We start from the raw sequence: 16,523 nt of genomic DNA, 5'->3' as shown, positions 1-16,523 counted from the left end.
AACTGTAGATGGCCCTTTAAGCTGAGGTTGTTCTAGACTAGAGTGTGCTTGGCAAGAGTAACGGGCTTCTTTCCTCCTTTATGAGGGAGTGGGAAAAGACTGGTTTCAACCTTGGCCTTGGATAACTCCTTCGCGTTGTGTGGCCCACAGGTCCATCTGAGATCCTCTGTTCTGGAATCTGGCCTCCCTGTGTAGATGAGTCACATTAAATGTTGTGGCCAGCATGATTCAGGGGAAGAGCACAAGATACCAAAACAGGAGAGCTGGATTCAAATGGAGACCCTGTCTCCTGGCCAGCTGTAAAATCTGGATCAAGACATTTCCACTATTTCAAGTCAAGTCTGTTTGCTACTAAAAGTGACACTGGCCACCTCACTGTGCTCCTGCAGAGATAAAGTCACAGTTTGCTGGACTTTTTTTCCCAGGACAGTCCATGGTACAGAGTTAGGGCTTGGCAGATGTTTCTTTACAATGTGAATGTGGAGCTGAGTGCAGTGACACACACCTGGAGTCCCAGCACTTGGGAGGCTGAGGCAGGAGAATCATTTGAAGCCCAGAAGGTCAAGACCAATCTAGGCAACATAAACCCATCTCAAAAAGTAAATTAAGCCGGGTGCTGGTGCCTGTAATCTAGCTACTCAGGAGGTTGAGATCTGGGGATCATGGTTCAAAGCCAGCCTGGGCAGGAAATTCCATGAGACTATTATCTCCAATAAACCACTAGAAAAGCAGAAGTGGCTCTGTGGCTTAAGCAGTAGAGCACTTGCCTTGAGCTGAAGAGCTGAGGGACAGTGCCCACGCCCAGAGTTCAAGCCCTATGACCAACAACAACAAAAAAAAGTAAATGAAATAAAAATAAAAAACGTGAGAAGTGTTGCTTGGTGCCTTAGAACTGGAGGATCTCATTTTTCAGAAGAGGCTTTTGAGGTCCAGGGAAGTGTTGGTGGCTGACTATACTTCCTGAATCCCAACCTGACCTTCCTTCCCTTTACTGCCTTTGAGAGTAAAAATGATAGTATTTGTAGTCTCAGTGTTTGGGTACAGAATAATAACAGTACTCATTCCGCCAGCCCCTCTTACTGCTGAGCATGTCTGATCTGGACCTCTCATCTTCTGACCAGCTCAAAGCCAGTGCAAGTTCCACCTGTGAGTGTTCCAGGCCCTGCAGTCCATGCCGCATGGAGAACGCCATAGCTAACAAAACCATGCAGTGTCTCCAGACGGTGGCTGATGGTCAACAAGCATTTCCTGAGCGCCTCTATGGCCAAAACTGCGTAAACCAAGGAAGACCCAGTTCTGCTCTAGAGAAATTGCTAGTGAGGTAGAAACATGTAGCTAAAGAAAAAAACTGCACCCATATAGAAGGATAGTAGAACCTAGGTTTTTTCCCAGTTGGAATAGGGCTGTTTGTCCTCACTGCATCCTGTGAGAGGTTCCTGCAGAAACAAGGTTCTGGCCACAGTGAGGAATTTCCTTCCTGGAGAAGACATTCAGTTGTTCTGAGCTTCAAGAAGAGCTGTCTCCTGCTGAGACCTCCCTGACCCACTGGATAAAATGAGCAGAGCTCTGCACAGTGCCTCCTTGTAACAAAGGCCAAGTTTGAGTTTACATGGGGATACCCAGCTCTAGTGACTCACAGTGTATCAAAGAACATGTTACCTGTGCTTAGGGGGCTGTTCAAAGGAAAGAAGAGGAAGAAGCTTCCAGAGGAAATGCCATTTCAGCTGGCTGTTGAGGTCTCTAGGCAGAGAGGCTACACAAAGAAACAGTGTTTGTAAGGATCTGGAAGATGGAGAGATTGTTTGTTAGGGGATGCTGGATATGTCCTTGTCAGAGAGGAAGGCTGAGCAGAATAGAAGCACAGGATGGAGAGGCAGGGCTGTGAACTTCCTATATCCTGCGTGCTAAAGGCAATTTAAACAGCTCCTTAAATTACAGTTTCTCTTGGCTTCTCTTTCCCCAGGCAGTGATAAACTGTACCATCAGTGGCTCTCCACGGTCAGGGTAAGTATACCCCATTCAGAGCCACCCAGCCCTGTCCATGGGCTCCTGGCAGCCCTCTGCTCTCCCTGGCCACCCACCAAGACTGCCTCAAGGCCCAGAATCCTCTATTCCCTCAGCTGAAGATGCTTTTGTCTTAAAGCTAGGCCATCTTCCTTCAGGCAGAAACTGGAAAGCAGGGCTGTGCAAGGCCTTCTTGGCAAAGGAAAGGAGGCATGAGAGGTGTCCCTCTCTTCCTGCCAGCTAACGCCTATTGCATGGGATGTTGTCATCCTACGACATTTCTGGGAATCTCCTTTCAGTGCTAGTATGGTTGTCGTGATCATAGGGAAGCCAAAAGTGTGTCCCTCTTGCTGCTCTGCAATATTTTTTACTCCAAAGGCTCCTGGGAAGATGAAAAACACATCCCTGAGAGTTTCATTTGATTTTTTTTTAAGTCTCCTCACCATTCATGTGAACTGTTTCTTGTTGAATTGGCAGCCAGGTACTTAGGACTTCTGGAGACTCTAAAGGATTCAAATTCTTCCCGTACCTTTTCATCAGTTTATCACTGAGCCTACTGTGTGCCAGGCACCAGCTGGGTACTAGGGATTCAGTGGGGACACAGGCCTTGCCCTGGGGTGCTCCCAGCTTGTTTGGAAGGCAAGCACGTAAACAGGCAACACCAACATAATGTGATAAGTGTTCTCCCCCGCCCCAGGGCCAAGTGCACTGCTGCCAAGGCAGGTCCCTTGGAAGTGTCTGCAGTTGGCCGAGAGTAAGCAGCAAGCCGTGAAAGACTTCCTTTGTTCTTCTTGGATGGCCAAACACAACACTTGGCAAATCAGAAGCGAGCAATAAGGACCTGTTGATTGATTGATAAAGGGAGTTTCAATACTCCAAAGGACCATTTAAACAGGATTCTGAGTAATTTTGGAAGGCAGTATGGAATAAATGAGTGGGAGAAAATTTCCTATTGTCTATAACATAGAATAGTTTCTAGGTTGAATTGTAATGTTTTTACTTTAAGCCCGAAATTTTTAATGTGAGCATTTACCAAAAATTGTGCTAAAAGTTGCAGCCAGTAAAATTATATTGCTGTCTCTTATTTGGTTATAAACCCATTTGTTCCAGTCTTTCTCCATTTGAATTGAATGAATGAATTTTCCAGGCCACCGCAAATCTGATTATGTGATACATTTGTTTAAAAGCCCTTCAGAGCATACGGCCCTTACCCTGCCATTCCAAGCTCTTCACAAACTACCATGTTGGGCCTCCTAGGCTCACTTTTGCCCCTCCCATGATACACTGTGCTCAGGACAATAACCACTTGTTCCAGCCGGAGTGCATCTGGCCTCTGGGCTCTTTTGTATATATTGCTTGTCACAAGAATTTTCTTCTCTGTTCCCCACACTAACCCCTCCTTCATGGCCCAGGTCAGACATTTTTTGCCCTCTGGCCTTGTCTGACTGTCCTTGTCAACGTGTTCCCTGTGTGCAGCCATTATAGCTCACCACCCAATGTGCCATTATTTACCCTGGCTCCCTCCTTCCTCCAACCTCCACTGGAGGTCTCTGAAGACAGAATTCAGGCCTCTCTTGGCACAGGGCCCTCAGATCCTAACACAAGAGCTCTCATAACAGCCTGCAGGGATGAGACTGAAGCCCAAGCTTACAGACAGCTCTGGAACAGGGCCTGCGCACTTTAGCTCCCTTCACTGCCCCCTTAGGCAGTGGAAAGCCTTCCTCACACCTTCCTCCTGCTCCCTAAGGAAAGCAATCAAGACTTAGTGTGTTTAATCTGTTTCTGCTACAGCCATGGCTTTCGTGGTCATTTATTCTTTTCTTAAGATTCAGATATTAAGGAAGGCAGCTTACCAGAGAGATTTTTAAAACAACACAGGAAGCCCAGAAGAGGAGAGAGAACATATTTTCAGATGATCCTGGTTGATCAGGATCCCATTTTCTGTCCAGCTTCATATCAGCTAAAGCCCCCAGATATAAAACACACCTGAACACTTGTCTGTTGTAACTACAAGTTACTTTAGAAAATCACTAGTGACTGTGGGGAAACTCTTACCTGAGACAGACACTAAACAGAACATTGGACCTAGAAGCTTCACACTCATCATCTTCAGTCCACACACTTGCCCTGCCACACCCACGTATGTGAGCACACAAACACACACACACACACACACCCAAGTGAGTGTGCCATAACCCCAGCTGTGATTACTATAGACCAGTAGCCATCTGGGCTTGCGTCTCTCCTTGCATCAATACTCCTGAAATGTTGCCCAACTTGATTAAAGAGAAGAGGTCTTTGTTAGTGTTGGCCTACTCTAGCCTCAGCTCTCATTGATGATTGACATTTTTATTATAGAAAGGAAGTGGAGCGATCCTGAATACTGTGAAAACAAAAGCGAACCCAGCCATGAAGACCGTCTACAAGTTTGTAAGTATTGGTCCTGGTCTCAGGAGCCAAACAAATCCATTCCTTAACATGAGCAAAAACATGAATATAACCTGCTGCTCCATGGCAGAGGTGACTTGAAGGCTTTTACTCTATTTCCCACTGGCTTCCTTGCTCTGAGAATTATGTTGCATTGTGACCAGGTTCATGACATTGAACTTAAAGTATATCCAAAAATGTTTCTTCAGCCACTGCAGTAGAGAAAGAGGAAGCTTCTAGCTTTGGCTTTTAAGAGTAGCCTGAGAGGTAAAAACTCAGGCTGTTTCATGTATCCCTGAGATCCAGAACCAGAACTATGATCTGGAAGTATCCTGACAACAAACCCTTCCTACGTGTGTCCCCATTACTATGTCAAATGGAGCAGCTCCTTTGTAGGTTAATGAAGAGTGTGCAGGGCAGAAGCAAATTCTTCATCCTCCCTCATCACTTCTATAAGAGACTCATGCTCTCAGCAGAGTGAAAATAAAAGATTCCATCAATTCCTGGTGTTCCATCTTTTGCAAGTCTCAAGTGTTTGTTCCTATGATTTCTCTTGCTTGCTAATTTGACCCTGAACCACTGAAGTGGAATGATTTGTTTAATTTTTCATTTTTAATTGTGTTAGTCCTTTCTAAGCTTTAACTATAGTTTCTATAATAGGGTAGGTGGCTGCCAACAGAGTCACATAGGTTTAAAATGACATAAAATAAAAACCACAGTGTCCACTGAAAAGAGATTTAGAAAATAGCACTATCAAAACAGTAAAGTCTGTTTCAGCCCTTCAGCCCAGGCAGAAAATTGATCCTGAGGCCCTGCCCTACTGAAATATAATAGATACTCTGAATCTTGCAGCCAGTAAAGCTGCTGTTTGACTCTTCATGGTAGCTGTCACCAGGCTGCCGAGATAAATAATTATACAGAGCAGAAGGACTTGCGAAGGAAAAGAAAAAAAAATGTCTGCCTTCAAAATGCAGAAAATAAAATCTCTACAGCTCCTTTAAGGGATTTTTTTTAACCTTTTACCATTGTATTTGTTTTCATAGCTATTATGTTTTCAACTTGATGATCCCATTTTTCCTTCTTTTCTAGTAATCAGAGAAGGTGATTCGCCACAGACTGAAATCAAGCGTAGTCCCTGCTGGAAACAGAAAGGGAATCTTAACTTAAATTAATTTTTCATGCAGGCAAAAGATCATGCAAAAATGGGAATAAAAGAGGTGAAAAACCGCTTGAAGCAAAAGGTACTTGAAGTTCTTATTCAAAATGTATAAGCACCATGTATGAAATGCGTGGCCACAAAAAAGTAGGATGTGATCAATAGAGGGCTGTTTGATACAGTGTTGTTAGCACACTTCAAAATGCATTACCAGCTGTCCGGGGGTTTTCACACTGTTATAAATATTCACAGACAAAAAACTGTCTTCAAATAACATTAAGACTCTGGCTTAAACCCACAAAGGCAAGAAAGTTCAGAGTTACCACTGTTGGTCTGTCCCTTCCCCTCCCCACCAGGCCTGGGGTTTACAGGTATAGGAAAAAATTGGCTTGGTCCCTCTTTCCTGACACTGTCCCCTTCCTGCTGCCACCCTCAACCGAAGGGCTGTTCATAAACCAAGCCAAGAAGCATCTCCAGGGACAGAACTGTGCTGGTCTCAGCAAGCACACGAGCCCCAGGCAGATATGCACAAAGGATGGCAGGATGAGGATGGTGTAGCTTTCCCACCATGCCCATTAAACAGGAGAGGCCCAGCAGTTTATGTTGAAGACTCCGTGCAGGGAAAGAGAGGCCCTGATTGTTTCCATAGACCATTTGAAAAGTTGTCTGAGGTCACATTGGCTGCTTCCTGACGAGAATCCCCCCCCCCCAGCCTGAGACTTGAGTATACAGTGAGGTTATTGCAACAGACAAGGGTTTCTGATACGTTTCCAACATGATCACAGTTATTACTGCTGCCACCCCTTGTTAAGTACTTGTTAAGGATAGTCCAGGCTAGGAGTATTCACGTTTAATCCTTAGAACAACCCTGTGGTGTTATTCTCATTTCAGGAGTAAAGAGACTGTGGTTCAGAGGTGAAGTAATTTGCCCAAGACCACACTGTGTAAGCCTGGCACAGGCAGGATTAGATTCCAGATCTGCTGACTTCCAATGGCAGAATGCTTACCACTACATACTTGGCACTGCCTTCTTTAAACAAGTGTTTTGTTTTCCAAAAGATGTCTAGGATCACTTACTTCATTATCCCCACACCCCTAAATGTTCCACTCTAAAAAGGCCCTTTGTCTATCTTGGCAGTTGTTGTTTTTTTTTTAATTGAAAGCAGTTTCAATTTTATAAGTCAGAAAAGACCTCTAATTAACTTGAAATGGGTCGAAGGAATTGATTCCTTCCTTTTAATTGGAAAATAATTTGCTCTGACTAAGCACTTAAATTCCTAGTTTCAGCCAACAGCGAGTTCTTAACAGCTAGGATGCACATCATCCTGTAACATAAATCCAGGCAGCCTGCAACTGCAGTCTGTTGCACATTGCCAGAGGCTACCAGGTGGAATTCTTTACTTGGGTGTTGAGTTGCTAAAGATCCTTTTTTATCTTCAGTCCCAATCACATGTAGCTGAATTGGATTGCAGATACTGAGCTGCAGGAAGGGGGCTTTTCCCTCCTTGCTGTCCAGCCTTTGGTTGGTTAGAGTGGCACCTAAACTAAGCAAAGATAGGAACCTCCTCAGGCCCCTGCACAGACAAGGTCAATGGCTCCCATTTCCTTCTGCCATACAGAAAACTGGAGACATCTTTTCACCATCCTGTTCAAAGGCACAAGCCTCTAGCCTTCAGAATATCCCTGCTCTATGATACCTGTCCTTGCCCCCAACCAGCAAGCGCAGCCTTTTTAATGTTACACGTTCATTTAAACAATCTAGATCAAGTTCCTTCCACACCACCTCCTTCTCCCTTCCTTGATAGTATCTAAAGCTGATTTTCCCCCTCCCCTTTCTCCCCCCTGCCAGTCTTTTCAAGAACAGCTTCGTGAGCTAATGTTCTATAGAGAGTGTCAGTACATTTCAGGTGCCACAAACGGTGAAGGCATTTTATAGAAATGTGGCTTGTCACCATTGGACTGTTGACAGATCTATTAGTGCACCCTTTTCAATTTTCACTTTTCCCCTCTTCGGTCTTACAGATTTCCACAGACATGATATTTTGCAGTTGTTCTTGGAAGAGCTATTTTGTAATTGAAACTCTAGCATTGTTCAGTACATTCAGGTCCTGGGTCTCGGGCACTCTCTGGCTTCCTTTCTTGAGCTAATTTAGGACTTGGCTTCACCTGACCTTTCTCACTGCAGTGGAAAATATTTCCTTGCCTCTTTTTTTTTTTCTTTCTCTACCCTCCTGCCCCCTCCCCTCCACACAGAACCTATCTATGTGACTCCCTAAACACATCTTAATACAGACACCTCAAGTTTGGTTTCTGCTATGAAATGGAAGCAGCTCCCAACAAAGATCCAATTTTCAAATGTACTGGGTTGCCACCTGGCCTCCTCTAACTCTGCATAGCAATGGTGACCTCGCAGATATAATCAAGAACCCAATCTTGCCCCCTTTGCTCTTGCCTTGGGTTTGAATTGCAAATAGAAAATGTGGGACTGACCTGTGGAGAGGTCATCACGGTGTATGGAGGGTCCATCTCTAATATGACTGAGCAGGGCCCTTTCTCTGTCCCTTGTTCATTTGTGCTGCCAATTTTCAAAGCCTCTGAAAGAGGAGCTTTCAGGATATCTGTGTGACCATTGGCAAATAATTGTTCATAGATCCTACAGTGTGGCTTTATTCCACCTGCTCTGCTTCAGCCAGCAACAAAAAAAGAAAGATGGAGAACATATTTCTCTGGGTAAATGGAGCAAGGTGGTCAAGTTCTGCTATAGCCTATGCTCCTTTGAAGTCTGACTTGCTCAAAATTGGGAAGAAGAAATGGCAAACATGCTACCCAGCTGATGCTTCCCAAGGGAGGCGGTGGCACCTCCTTGGTCATGTCCCTGTTAGGCATGACCTGCAGAAAAAATGCCAGCAGATTGCAAATTCCACTGCTGCTCTGTGCCAGGTTGGCACAAGAATGCCCTGTTTTAAAAGCAATGGCTACACAGACTTCCTTCTAACCTAAGTTGAACATTCAGATACTTCCATAGGATGTTATTTTGTGCCCTTGAGGAATGCCTGACATTTTTTATCCTTTTCCTTTGTTTATTAAAATATGTCAACCAAACATCCATTTCCTAACCCTTTGTAAAGTTCTAAGTCTTTGATCTTTGAAAAACAAATCAAGCTTGTTTAGAGTGTCTGTGATTGAAAGGAACAAATTCACAGTTGGCTTTAGTTTCTGGCCAAACATTTCCAAGTGCATTGAAGAGAGTGAGCAAGCACGGAGGGGAGAGCCAGGTAGACTCTTAGAGAACAGACATTTTCACACCTTTTCACACAACTGTCAGCTCCCTGTCTCCAGACACATTAAAATATGCGGCAGCCTCAATCACAGACTCTCCAACTTTGGCTACTAGTTTGATATCAATATTCATCATTTAATTTACATTTGCTGTGGTGGGAGGTAAGCTAGGAAATGAAAAACACTGCACGGATTTCAGAGTGGAGATAGGTAGTTCCCCACCAGAGACAGAAAAAGTCTTCACACCCATGGGGCTTTTTAAACTCCCCTTCATTAGGGATTTGGTGTTTGGGCTTCCGAGTCAAATGAGCTGGGTTCAGCGTTGGTTGTGTAAGATGTTATCTATGTGGCCCTGAGTGAGTTACTAGACCTCTCAAACGTAGTTTTCCTCGATGAGAAGAAGCAGATTTTTACTGGATTATCATAAGGATTAGAAGAGGACATGCATTTAAATAGCGATAGTGAGGATCCACTCCATAAATGAGTTTTCATTCTGTTAGTTTGTGCATGCCCCACCTCTAGAACAGCCACACTTTGGAACTTCCCAAGCACCACAGGTCTGACCAGTCACTCCCTGGGATAAAACCTTTCTGACCTTGCTAAACTCGGCATCCAGGCAGGCTGCTACCCCTCAGGTCTCTGTCTCAGAAAGCCTGGTCCTAGCTTTCCCAACACCACGTCCATCCCTCTCTGGCCTCCTGCCTCCCCAAACCTGATTCCTGCCTCCCTGCCTTGCTTGAACCAAGTGTATATCATATGCTGTGCCTGTCTACTCCACAGAGAGGTGGAGTTGAGATCGGTCAGGATTTTTTATTCCAGGTAATACTCAGGGAAGGTGATAGCAATGGCAGTGTTTTCTGCCTCCTTTTCTCTGCAGTGGGAAGAGGACTGGAAGAGCGCCAGTGCTTTGAGCCTGGAGGATCCTGGCAAGTTTGCCACCTGCAGTGGCCTCTGATCTCTGGCTCTGTCCAGTGTTCCTCCTATGTGACCCTTCAGGAAGGAAGGAATCATCATCTTACCCCTTCTAACAGCCTCTTGTTTTTGCTTTTGAAAAATGACATTTAGGTCAATTTTTGCAAACAAAGCATCAGGGAATATTCAACAAATAAGAGAAGTAAACATAAAATAATCTCTTTTGATAGTCTGAATTTTCATATAGTATATCCTGAACATATTCTGGGCTACTAAATGTTTCTTCCACGTGCTATTGTTTTGAATGACTACATATAATTTTATCTGATGGCCATGTATACATTTAATACATCTCATTGTTGGACACCTAAATTAGTTCCAGTGTTTTCTAGACAACTACACTGTAAGCAAGACTTTGCAGAAAGTCTTTTTTTTCTCTCTCTCTCATTTTCAATGAGCCAAAGGGCATATACCTCTTTCAGGTTTTACATGTAAATTGCCAGTTTGCAGAAGGGTACAAGAACACCCTTTCCCAGGCCCTTGGCTGATCTCTTCGTTAGTTGTGAGGCTACAGTTTCTTTAATAAGGGAGTCCAAAGTTGTAGGAACTGACTTCTTACTATGTGTAAGATCACTGTCAGTAGGACAGAGGAGCACTATTCTTGTGGCTTTCTTGGCTCCAGGCCCTGCTCTGCTTCCTATAGTCTCCTGAGAGGAAGCTGCTGTCCTTCCCCACTGGAGGAAATAGTGAAGAAATTGAAAGGTCAGAGATTGGTGGGGTGAGCCCTCAGGATTTGGTTAGAAATCTCTTGCATCTCTGAATAAGCTAGCTAAATAAAATGAATGTGGCTTTTTGACAATCAGGCACATTTGTATATTGGATACATTTGCCTTCCAAATGTTCAGCTTAAATTTACAAAGATTTATTAGAAAGCATGTGCTAGGGGCTGGGAAAGTGGCTCAGTGATAGAGCTCTTGCCTTGCATGCTCAAGGCCCTGGGTTCGATTCCCCAGCACCACATAAGCAAAAAGAAAAAAGCCAGAAGTGGTGCGGTGGCTCAAGTGGTAGAGCGCTAGCCTTGAGCTGAAGAGCTGAGGGACAGCACCCAGGCCCAGAGATCAGGCTCCACAACTGGACCCAAAAAAAAAAAAAAGAAAGCATGTGCTAGATTCAAGAGAACCCAGACCCCAAGAACTCATAGTCTATAGGAGAGACAGCTAAATGGCATGGCAACCTGTGATCAGTCGTTCATCCTCCTCCAGATGGTGGGGTGAGGCCCCGTCAATTTAGGACACCATACTCTTGTATGCAATCATTGTAGGTTCCTCCACTTTCTAGCTTTGTGGCCTTGGATAAGTTATCCTCTCTTTGCCCTCACTGTTTACCAAGTAATCATTGTGGGAACCAAGTGTGAGTAAAGGTCATGGGTTTGGAAGAGTTCCTGCTGGGGGCATGCACTCTACTTAGGAAAGCTGTCTGCCCTTTGCAGGGGATGAGGATCCAACATTCCCTTTGTACAGTGCTAGGATGTTTTTCAAAGTTTCCTTATATCTCATTTAACCAATTCTTCCAGTGGCTTTGAAGTTTGCCAAGCCACTAGTAGCCTCCTCGTGTAAAGAGGAAGAAATCATTGCAGAGAGTTTGGGTGAATGAGAGCAGGCAGCTAGTCAGTAGTATAAATAAAACTAGAAAGATAGCTTAGACTAAGATAATTTTCCCAAAACTACATACATGCATGTTTTTAAATACCTATCATCTTATAGTTTTACAGTTAATACACTTTGTTAACATGTTAACATTTTTTCAGCCACACACATGCAGTGTTCAATTTTTTTTTTTCTGAACCAGAAGTGAATGTTTTATTGTTTGGCCTTATTAAAACTCTATGTTAATCCTCTAGGTGCTCCCACCTGGTTCCAAAATGCCCCTTTTGCCCTTCGTTGCTTTCTGGTGCACAAGAAGCCCCTCTCCTCTTTGTTCCACTTGACCTGAGCTCCTTAGAGCAGCCCCTTTCCAAACAAACCATTTCTAATTGGCTGTCGGCAGCCTCTTTCATCATTGAGTCTTAGCCTGGCTGAACCTGACTGATGTAATATGGGCCAAGCCCTCCCCATAAAGCAAGGGAGGTCATCACCTGTGGTCATGTCCCAATCAGAGAGACTTCTCAAGGCTGGCCTCTACAGGCAGCCAATTCCTTAGGAAAGGAGGCCTGGTGGTAGGCAGCTGGATATGTGAGGTCAAATACATACACATAATGGGGAAATGTGATTGCTATTGTTTATTGAGTAGCTAATAATATTCTATCCACTTGTATTGAATTACTTATCTCCATTAATTCTCACAAGTACCATATTCCCATTTCACAGATAAAGAATCTGAGGCTCTGAGGTGTTATATATATTTCCCCTTTAGTGTAGTTATTCAGTACACAACCACTTTCCCTCATGTGCTGCCACCACTGTTTCTATTCAGCTGAGAAGTTAAAGGAGACCCATTATCAAAAGTCTCCTATTGTGCAGAATTTAATGGATATTAAAGTATATGTTCTGTCAGCGAAAATGTACTTTTGTTCATACAATGAAAGGAATTAGAAATTTCATTTGCTATTCAATTCAGGATGTGAGTTATTTTTACATGGTGAAAATGATTAAATGTTGTCTGTTTATATATTTATTCTGAGTCTTAACTAGTGAAGATTTAAGCAGCTTTCTTGACCTGACTAAAACACACACTGCTTATGGCATGACTGGGCCACATCCATGTTCCAAACAACCCTGTGTGACTCAGCTGCAGGGGCTAGCCATGGGAGCCAGTTGGCGCCTTAGGGTTTTTCTTTTCCGTAGAATTGGATTCATTAATCGGATGTACAAATTTTTGGATTTAACAATATGTTTTTGGATTCCCCAAATTTTTCCCAAGTCAAGGAGGCTTAGCTCAGAATTCAGGAAGAGTGAGGGGGTAGAAAAGAGGGAACATGAGCACACATTTTCACAAACAGTAACATCATCAGCAAACAAATGTAGGAAAATGTCCACACTCGCAAATAACCAAAGTGATGCAAATTAAAACAACAATGAGGTCTAATTTTTCACCTATTAAATTAGCGATACATTTTTAAAATGATGAGACTAACAAGTACTGTGAAACTGTAGCGCATCTATTGTAGGTAGTTGGTGTAAATTGGAAAGCAATTTGGTAAAAATGAATATAAAGCCTTACAAAAAGATTTTTATCTTTTGACCTAGTAATTTCATTTCTAAGGATTTCTATAGAAATAAATTTAAAAAGAAAGACTGTAATATATATTTAGAAAGTTTAAAAATAGAAACAAAAACCCAATAGTAATAGGATTATTCATTAAATTACATGCCTGCTCAAAAATATTATGCATCCATTAAAATTATTATTATAATTACTGTAGCTCCATGGTGATGCTTACATTGGAAAAAAACAGGAAATAAAATTATGCATGAGCTATGATTGCAAGTAAATTTTAAATGTCTGCATATAAACAAAGTGAATATGTAAAATGAAAATAGCTATATGAGATAATATGAAGGTGGTTCTTTTTTCATTCTTGTAAATTATTATATTACCTTTACATTTTGGTTTCTCTAGTCCTTGAAAGTTAAAGGACCAAGTTAGCTTCCATTGCTTTCATTTCCCCCAGGAGGTCAGGCTAAGAATGTCCCAGGAGAGAGGTCGTTGGCTGGGGGGGGGGGGGGTTATGGGTTGTGAGAGGACACTGATGCCACACCACCATCAACCCTAAACCATCATCCTTCCTATAGGACATCACGGAGAATGGCTGTGTCCCCACTACAGAAGAGTCACTGCCCAGGACTGCACCTTCCCCACTGGCAGAAGCCAAGGACCCCAAGCTGCGAGAAGACCGGAGGCCAATCACAGTCCACTTTGGGCAGGTGTGTACCCTGGGCCGGTATGAGTTTTGAGTGGGGGAGTGAGGGGACCGCAGTTGTTTTGTTTGTAACAGAAGCTGTAGCACATGCAGCAATTTCCCATTCCTTGGCAAAGCAGCTCCAGAGAGTTTCTCACGTCGTCAAATGTTTATGTGCTGCAAATGTGTTTTGAAGATGATTTGCAAAACTTTCAGGAGACAGTATAGCTCTGGACATCAACTAGCCCCTCTGTTGACTGGAGTGATTAAATGTAGCCGCTGCCACCCTCACTCCCAGACACTGCCTTTAAGGTGCCTGTCAGCTAAGCATCTCATTAGAACACTTTAGCATCCCAGGCCCTTCTTTGCACTTTCAAATAAAAGGCAACAAGCAAAGTCTTATTAAAAAAAATCAATTATGAGTTCTTTATTAATATACTTCCTGAAAATCAATATCCAGAGTCGTGCTTCTCAGAGTAAGCACCCTCACTGTGGTTCCATAGATCCAGTTCTTACCCAACTGTTTGAAAAGACCTCAGCATTTGAAAAACTTTGGGGGTTTATTTCCCCCTGAAGTAACACATTGTGCTCTGTACAGAAACCAAAATTTGTATTGTGGTTAAATTTTTGGTTGAAAAGGTTATGTAGTCGTCCTTACTTCTTGTCAGTCATCTCCTCTGTTATTAGACATTATAATTTTTCTGTGTTTATGGCAAATGGCTCAGTTGGTAAAGTTTAGTGTACAAATCCATTTGTGATTTTTTCTTTGGTTGGGGTTTTGGTTTTAGCTGTGTTGGGGATCAAATCCAGGGCCTTGTACACTTGCCAGTTCTTGCAAAGTTATTTCTTTTTGAATCACCTGATTCTCTTAACCATTTGTCAATGAGGCATGATTAAACTGGTTTCTATGATTTTCACTTCAAATGTGATTTCCATTTCAACCACATAAAGGACCCAGAATCGTACATTTAGAAAATTACTGATTTTGGCAGGTTTATCAAATGCCTACTATGTACCAGACATTGAGTTGTTTGGAAATGAACTGATGAAATTGCTGTAGTAGGTTATTACTGTAAGATGTGAATTGATTGAAACATGAAAATCATTTTCCTCTATCTCTCATATTTTGTTCATACATCTGTAACTTGGGGAAACTCACCCCCTTTTCTGATTTTAGACTTGAAAGGGATGTTGTAGAAATTGAAATGTAGCACAAGAAAGTAGTGTGAACAGGGTGGTACTCATTTGGCTAATGATCATCTTCAAACTGGACCCGTGTTCTCACCCCTGAAGAGCGGCTTCCTCCCCGGCTTAGGCCCTGTTGGAGAGATCCACACCCCTGTTCCTGGCTGCTTTTGCTGAAAGCACAACCCTGGCTGTCACCAGCATGGCATTCCAGAGTCAGCTTCCTGCTTTCCTTTGTCCTCATTCCTACACACACCAACCTGCCCATGAAAGAAGCCCCTCGCTGGAGTTTGGAGCCCATTACAGAGAAAGAGGGGGCGGGGGAGAGGGATTTCATGGTGTTAAACATTCCATTTTTCGAAACACACAAAAAAAGGAGGCCCTATTTGAAATGGAGAAAGACCTTCTTTCCATTTCAGCAAGAAGTAGAGATGCTTTAATGTCATTCCCAGCTAAATGCAGAATAAAACTGTGTGTGCACATGCGGGTGGGGATAAACAATTAAAAAAGCCACCCCAAACTCTGTTGAAATAAGAGCTGTCTGTGCCTTCACAGGTCTGCAAACTGGAGAGGATGAAAGTGGCTTCCCCCCCCATACACCCCGTTTGTCACTTCCCTCACGTGGCTGCCAGCATTATGCAAGTGTACAAGAAGGCAGGATTTTTTTTTTAATGCATGCATGCGGATTAAGGTCAAGCCCCTAGTATCAGCCATGCAGCGGGCTCTCCCTTCCAGCTGCAACCACAGAGCCTACCCACAGCCGAGAGATGCCTTAATTGAGACGTGCTGTCAAAGTGACAAACACATTTGCATACAGTCTACACTCTATTTATTTTCTCTGGAAAGGTCTACAGTCTGCTGTTGGTTGAACATTCTTAATCAGTTTGCTGTAAGTGAACTGCCAGCTAGCTCACTTGTGCCGGCCTCTTCATTAGGTGACAGATTAGCTGTGGGGGATGGGCCAGGGAAGCTCAGACCCCTTTCTTTTAACTCTTTCTAGCTTTGCCCCCTGGGTGGTAGGTTGTCCTTCAGCCTTTCCCCAGGCACCAGGTTTGATAGGCCACTGGTCACAGCAGGTAGAGCCTACTGGGGTAGGTAGGCATGAGTTTTAGGGACTTGGTGATCTTTCCAAACAATAGACCTTTGAATTCCAGTTCAAAAATATCTGCTGTACTCTCCTGCCATCTGCACTATTTTTGGTTAGTTGATAGTTTTCTTTAAACAGACTCGAACCCACCATACATACCATCTTTAGCCTTTTATTAAGCAATTGGTAAAATTAGAGGTTTAGTATACTAGTGCAATTTCTTTGTAAGCACGTAAAAATTTTTAAATGTTCATCTGTGGCTCACCAAAGCCATTCATAAAGCCCTAGTGATACATACTCTCTTTGGAGAAAGAATAGACCACACACACACCGTAATATCTGTGTCATCTCTGTCATAGACTTTTGAGAAAAAGAATCATTAGCCCTATTTTATGGGCCCAGAGCTGGAACTCAGAACTCAGAGCTCAGCCCTGCAAGGATTTGCCCAGGTTATGTCACCAGCATGGAAACCCAGGACAGTCATGACTGGGGGCTATACTGGCTCCTGCCCCAAGCTAGACTTCTGCTATTCCATATATCTGTTCACGTTGGTATGTCCCAGAAACTATTTCACC

The 16,523-nt window shown here is 43.3% G+C and overlaps 1 protein-coding gene across 1 annotated transcript in view; it reads left to right on the top strand.

Annotated features, from left to right (window-relative positions):
- Dennd1a (DENN/MADD domain containing 1A) overlaps window positions 1–16,523 on the top strand; it is a 445,652-nt gene that overhangs the window by 378,849 nt on the left and 50,280 nt on the right. Inside the window, exons 16-19 of the mRNA XM_013021256.1 lie at window positions 1,964–2,004; window positions 4,363–4,434; window positions 5,616–5,672; window positions 13,570–13,701. Coding sequence (XP_012876710.1) covers window positions 1,964–2,004; window positions 4,363–4,434; window positions 5,616–5,672; window positions 13,570–13,701 — 302 coding nt within the window. The remainder of the gene's footprint in view (window positions 1–1,963; window positions 2,005–4,362; window positions 4,435–5,615; window positions 5,673–13,569; window positions 13,702–16,523) is intronic.

This window comes from Dipodomys ordii, unplaced genomic scaffold (genome assembly GCF_000151885.1).
Source record: "Dipodomys ordii isolate 6190 unplaced genomic scaffold, Dord_2.0 Scaffold55, whole genome shotgun sequence".
NCBI classification, from domain to species: domain Eukaryota; kingdom Metazoa; phylum Chordata; class Mammalia; order Rodentia; family Heteromyidae; genus Dipodomys; species Dipodomys ordii.
Note: the sequence above shows the minus strand (reverse complement) of the source record. Positions and strands in the feature narration are given on the sequence as shown.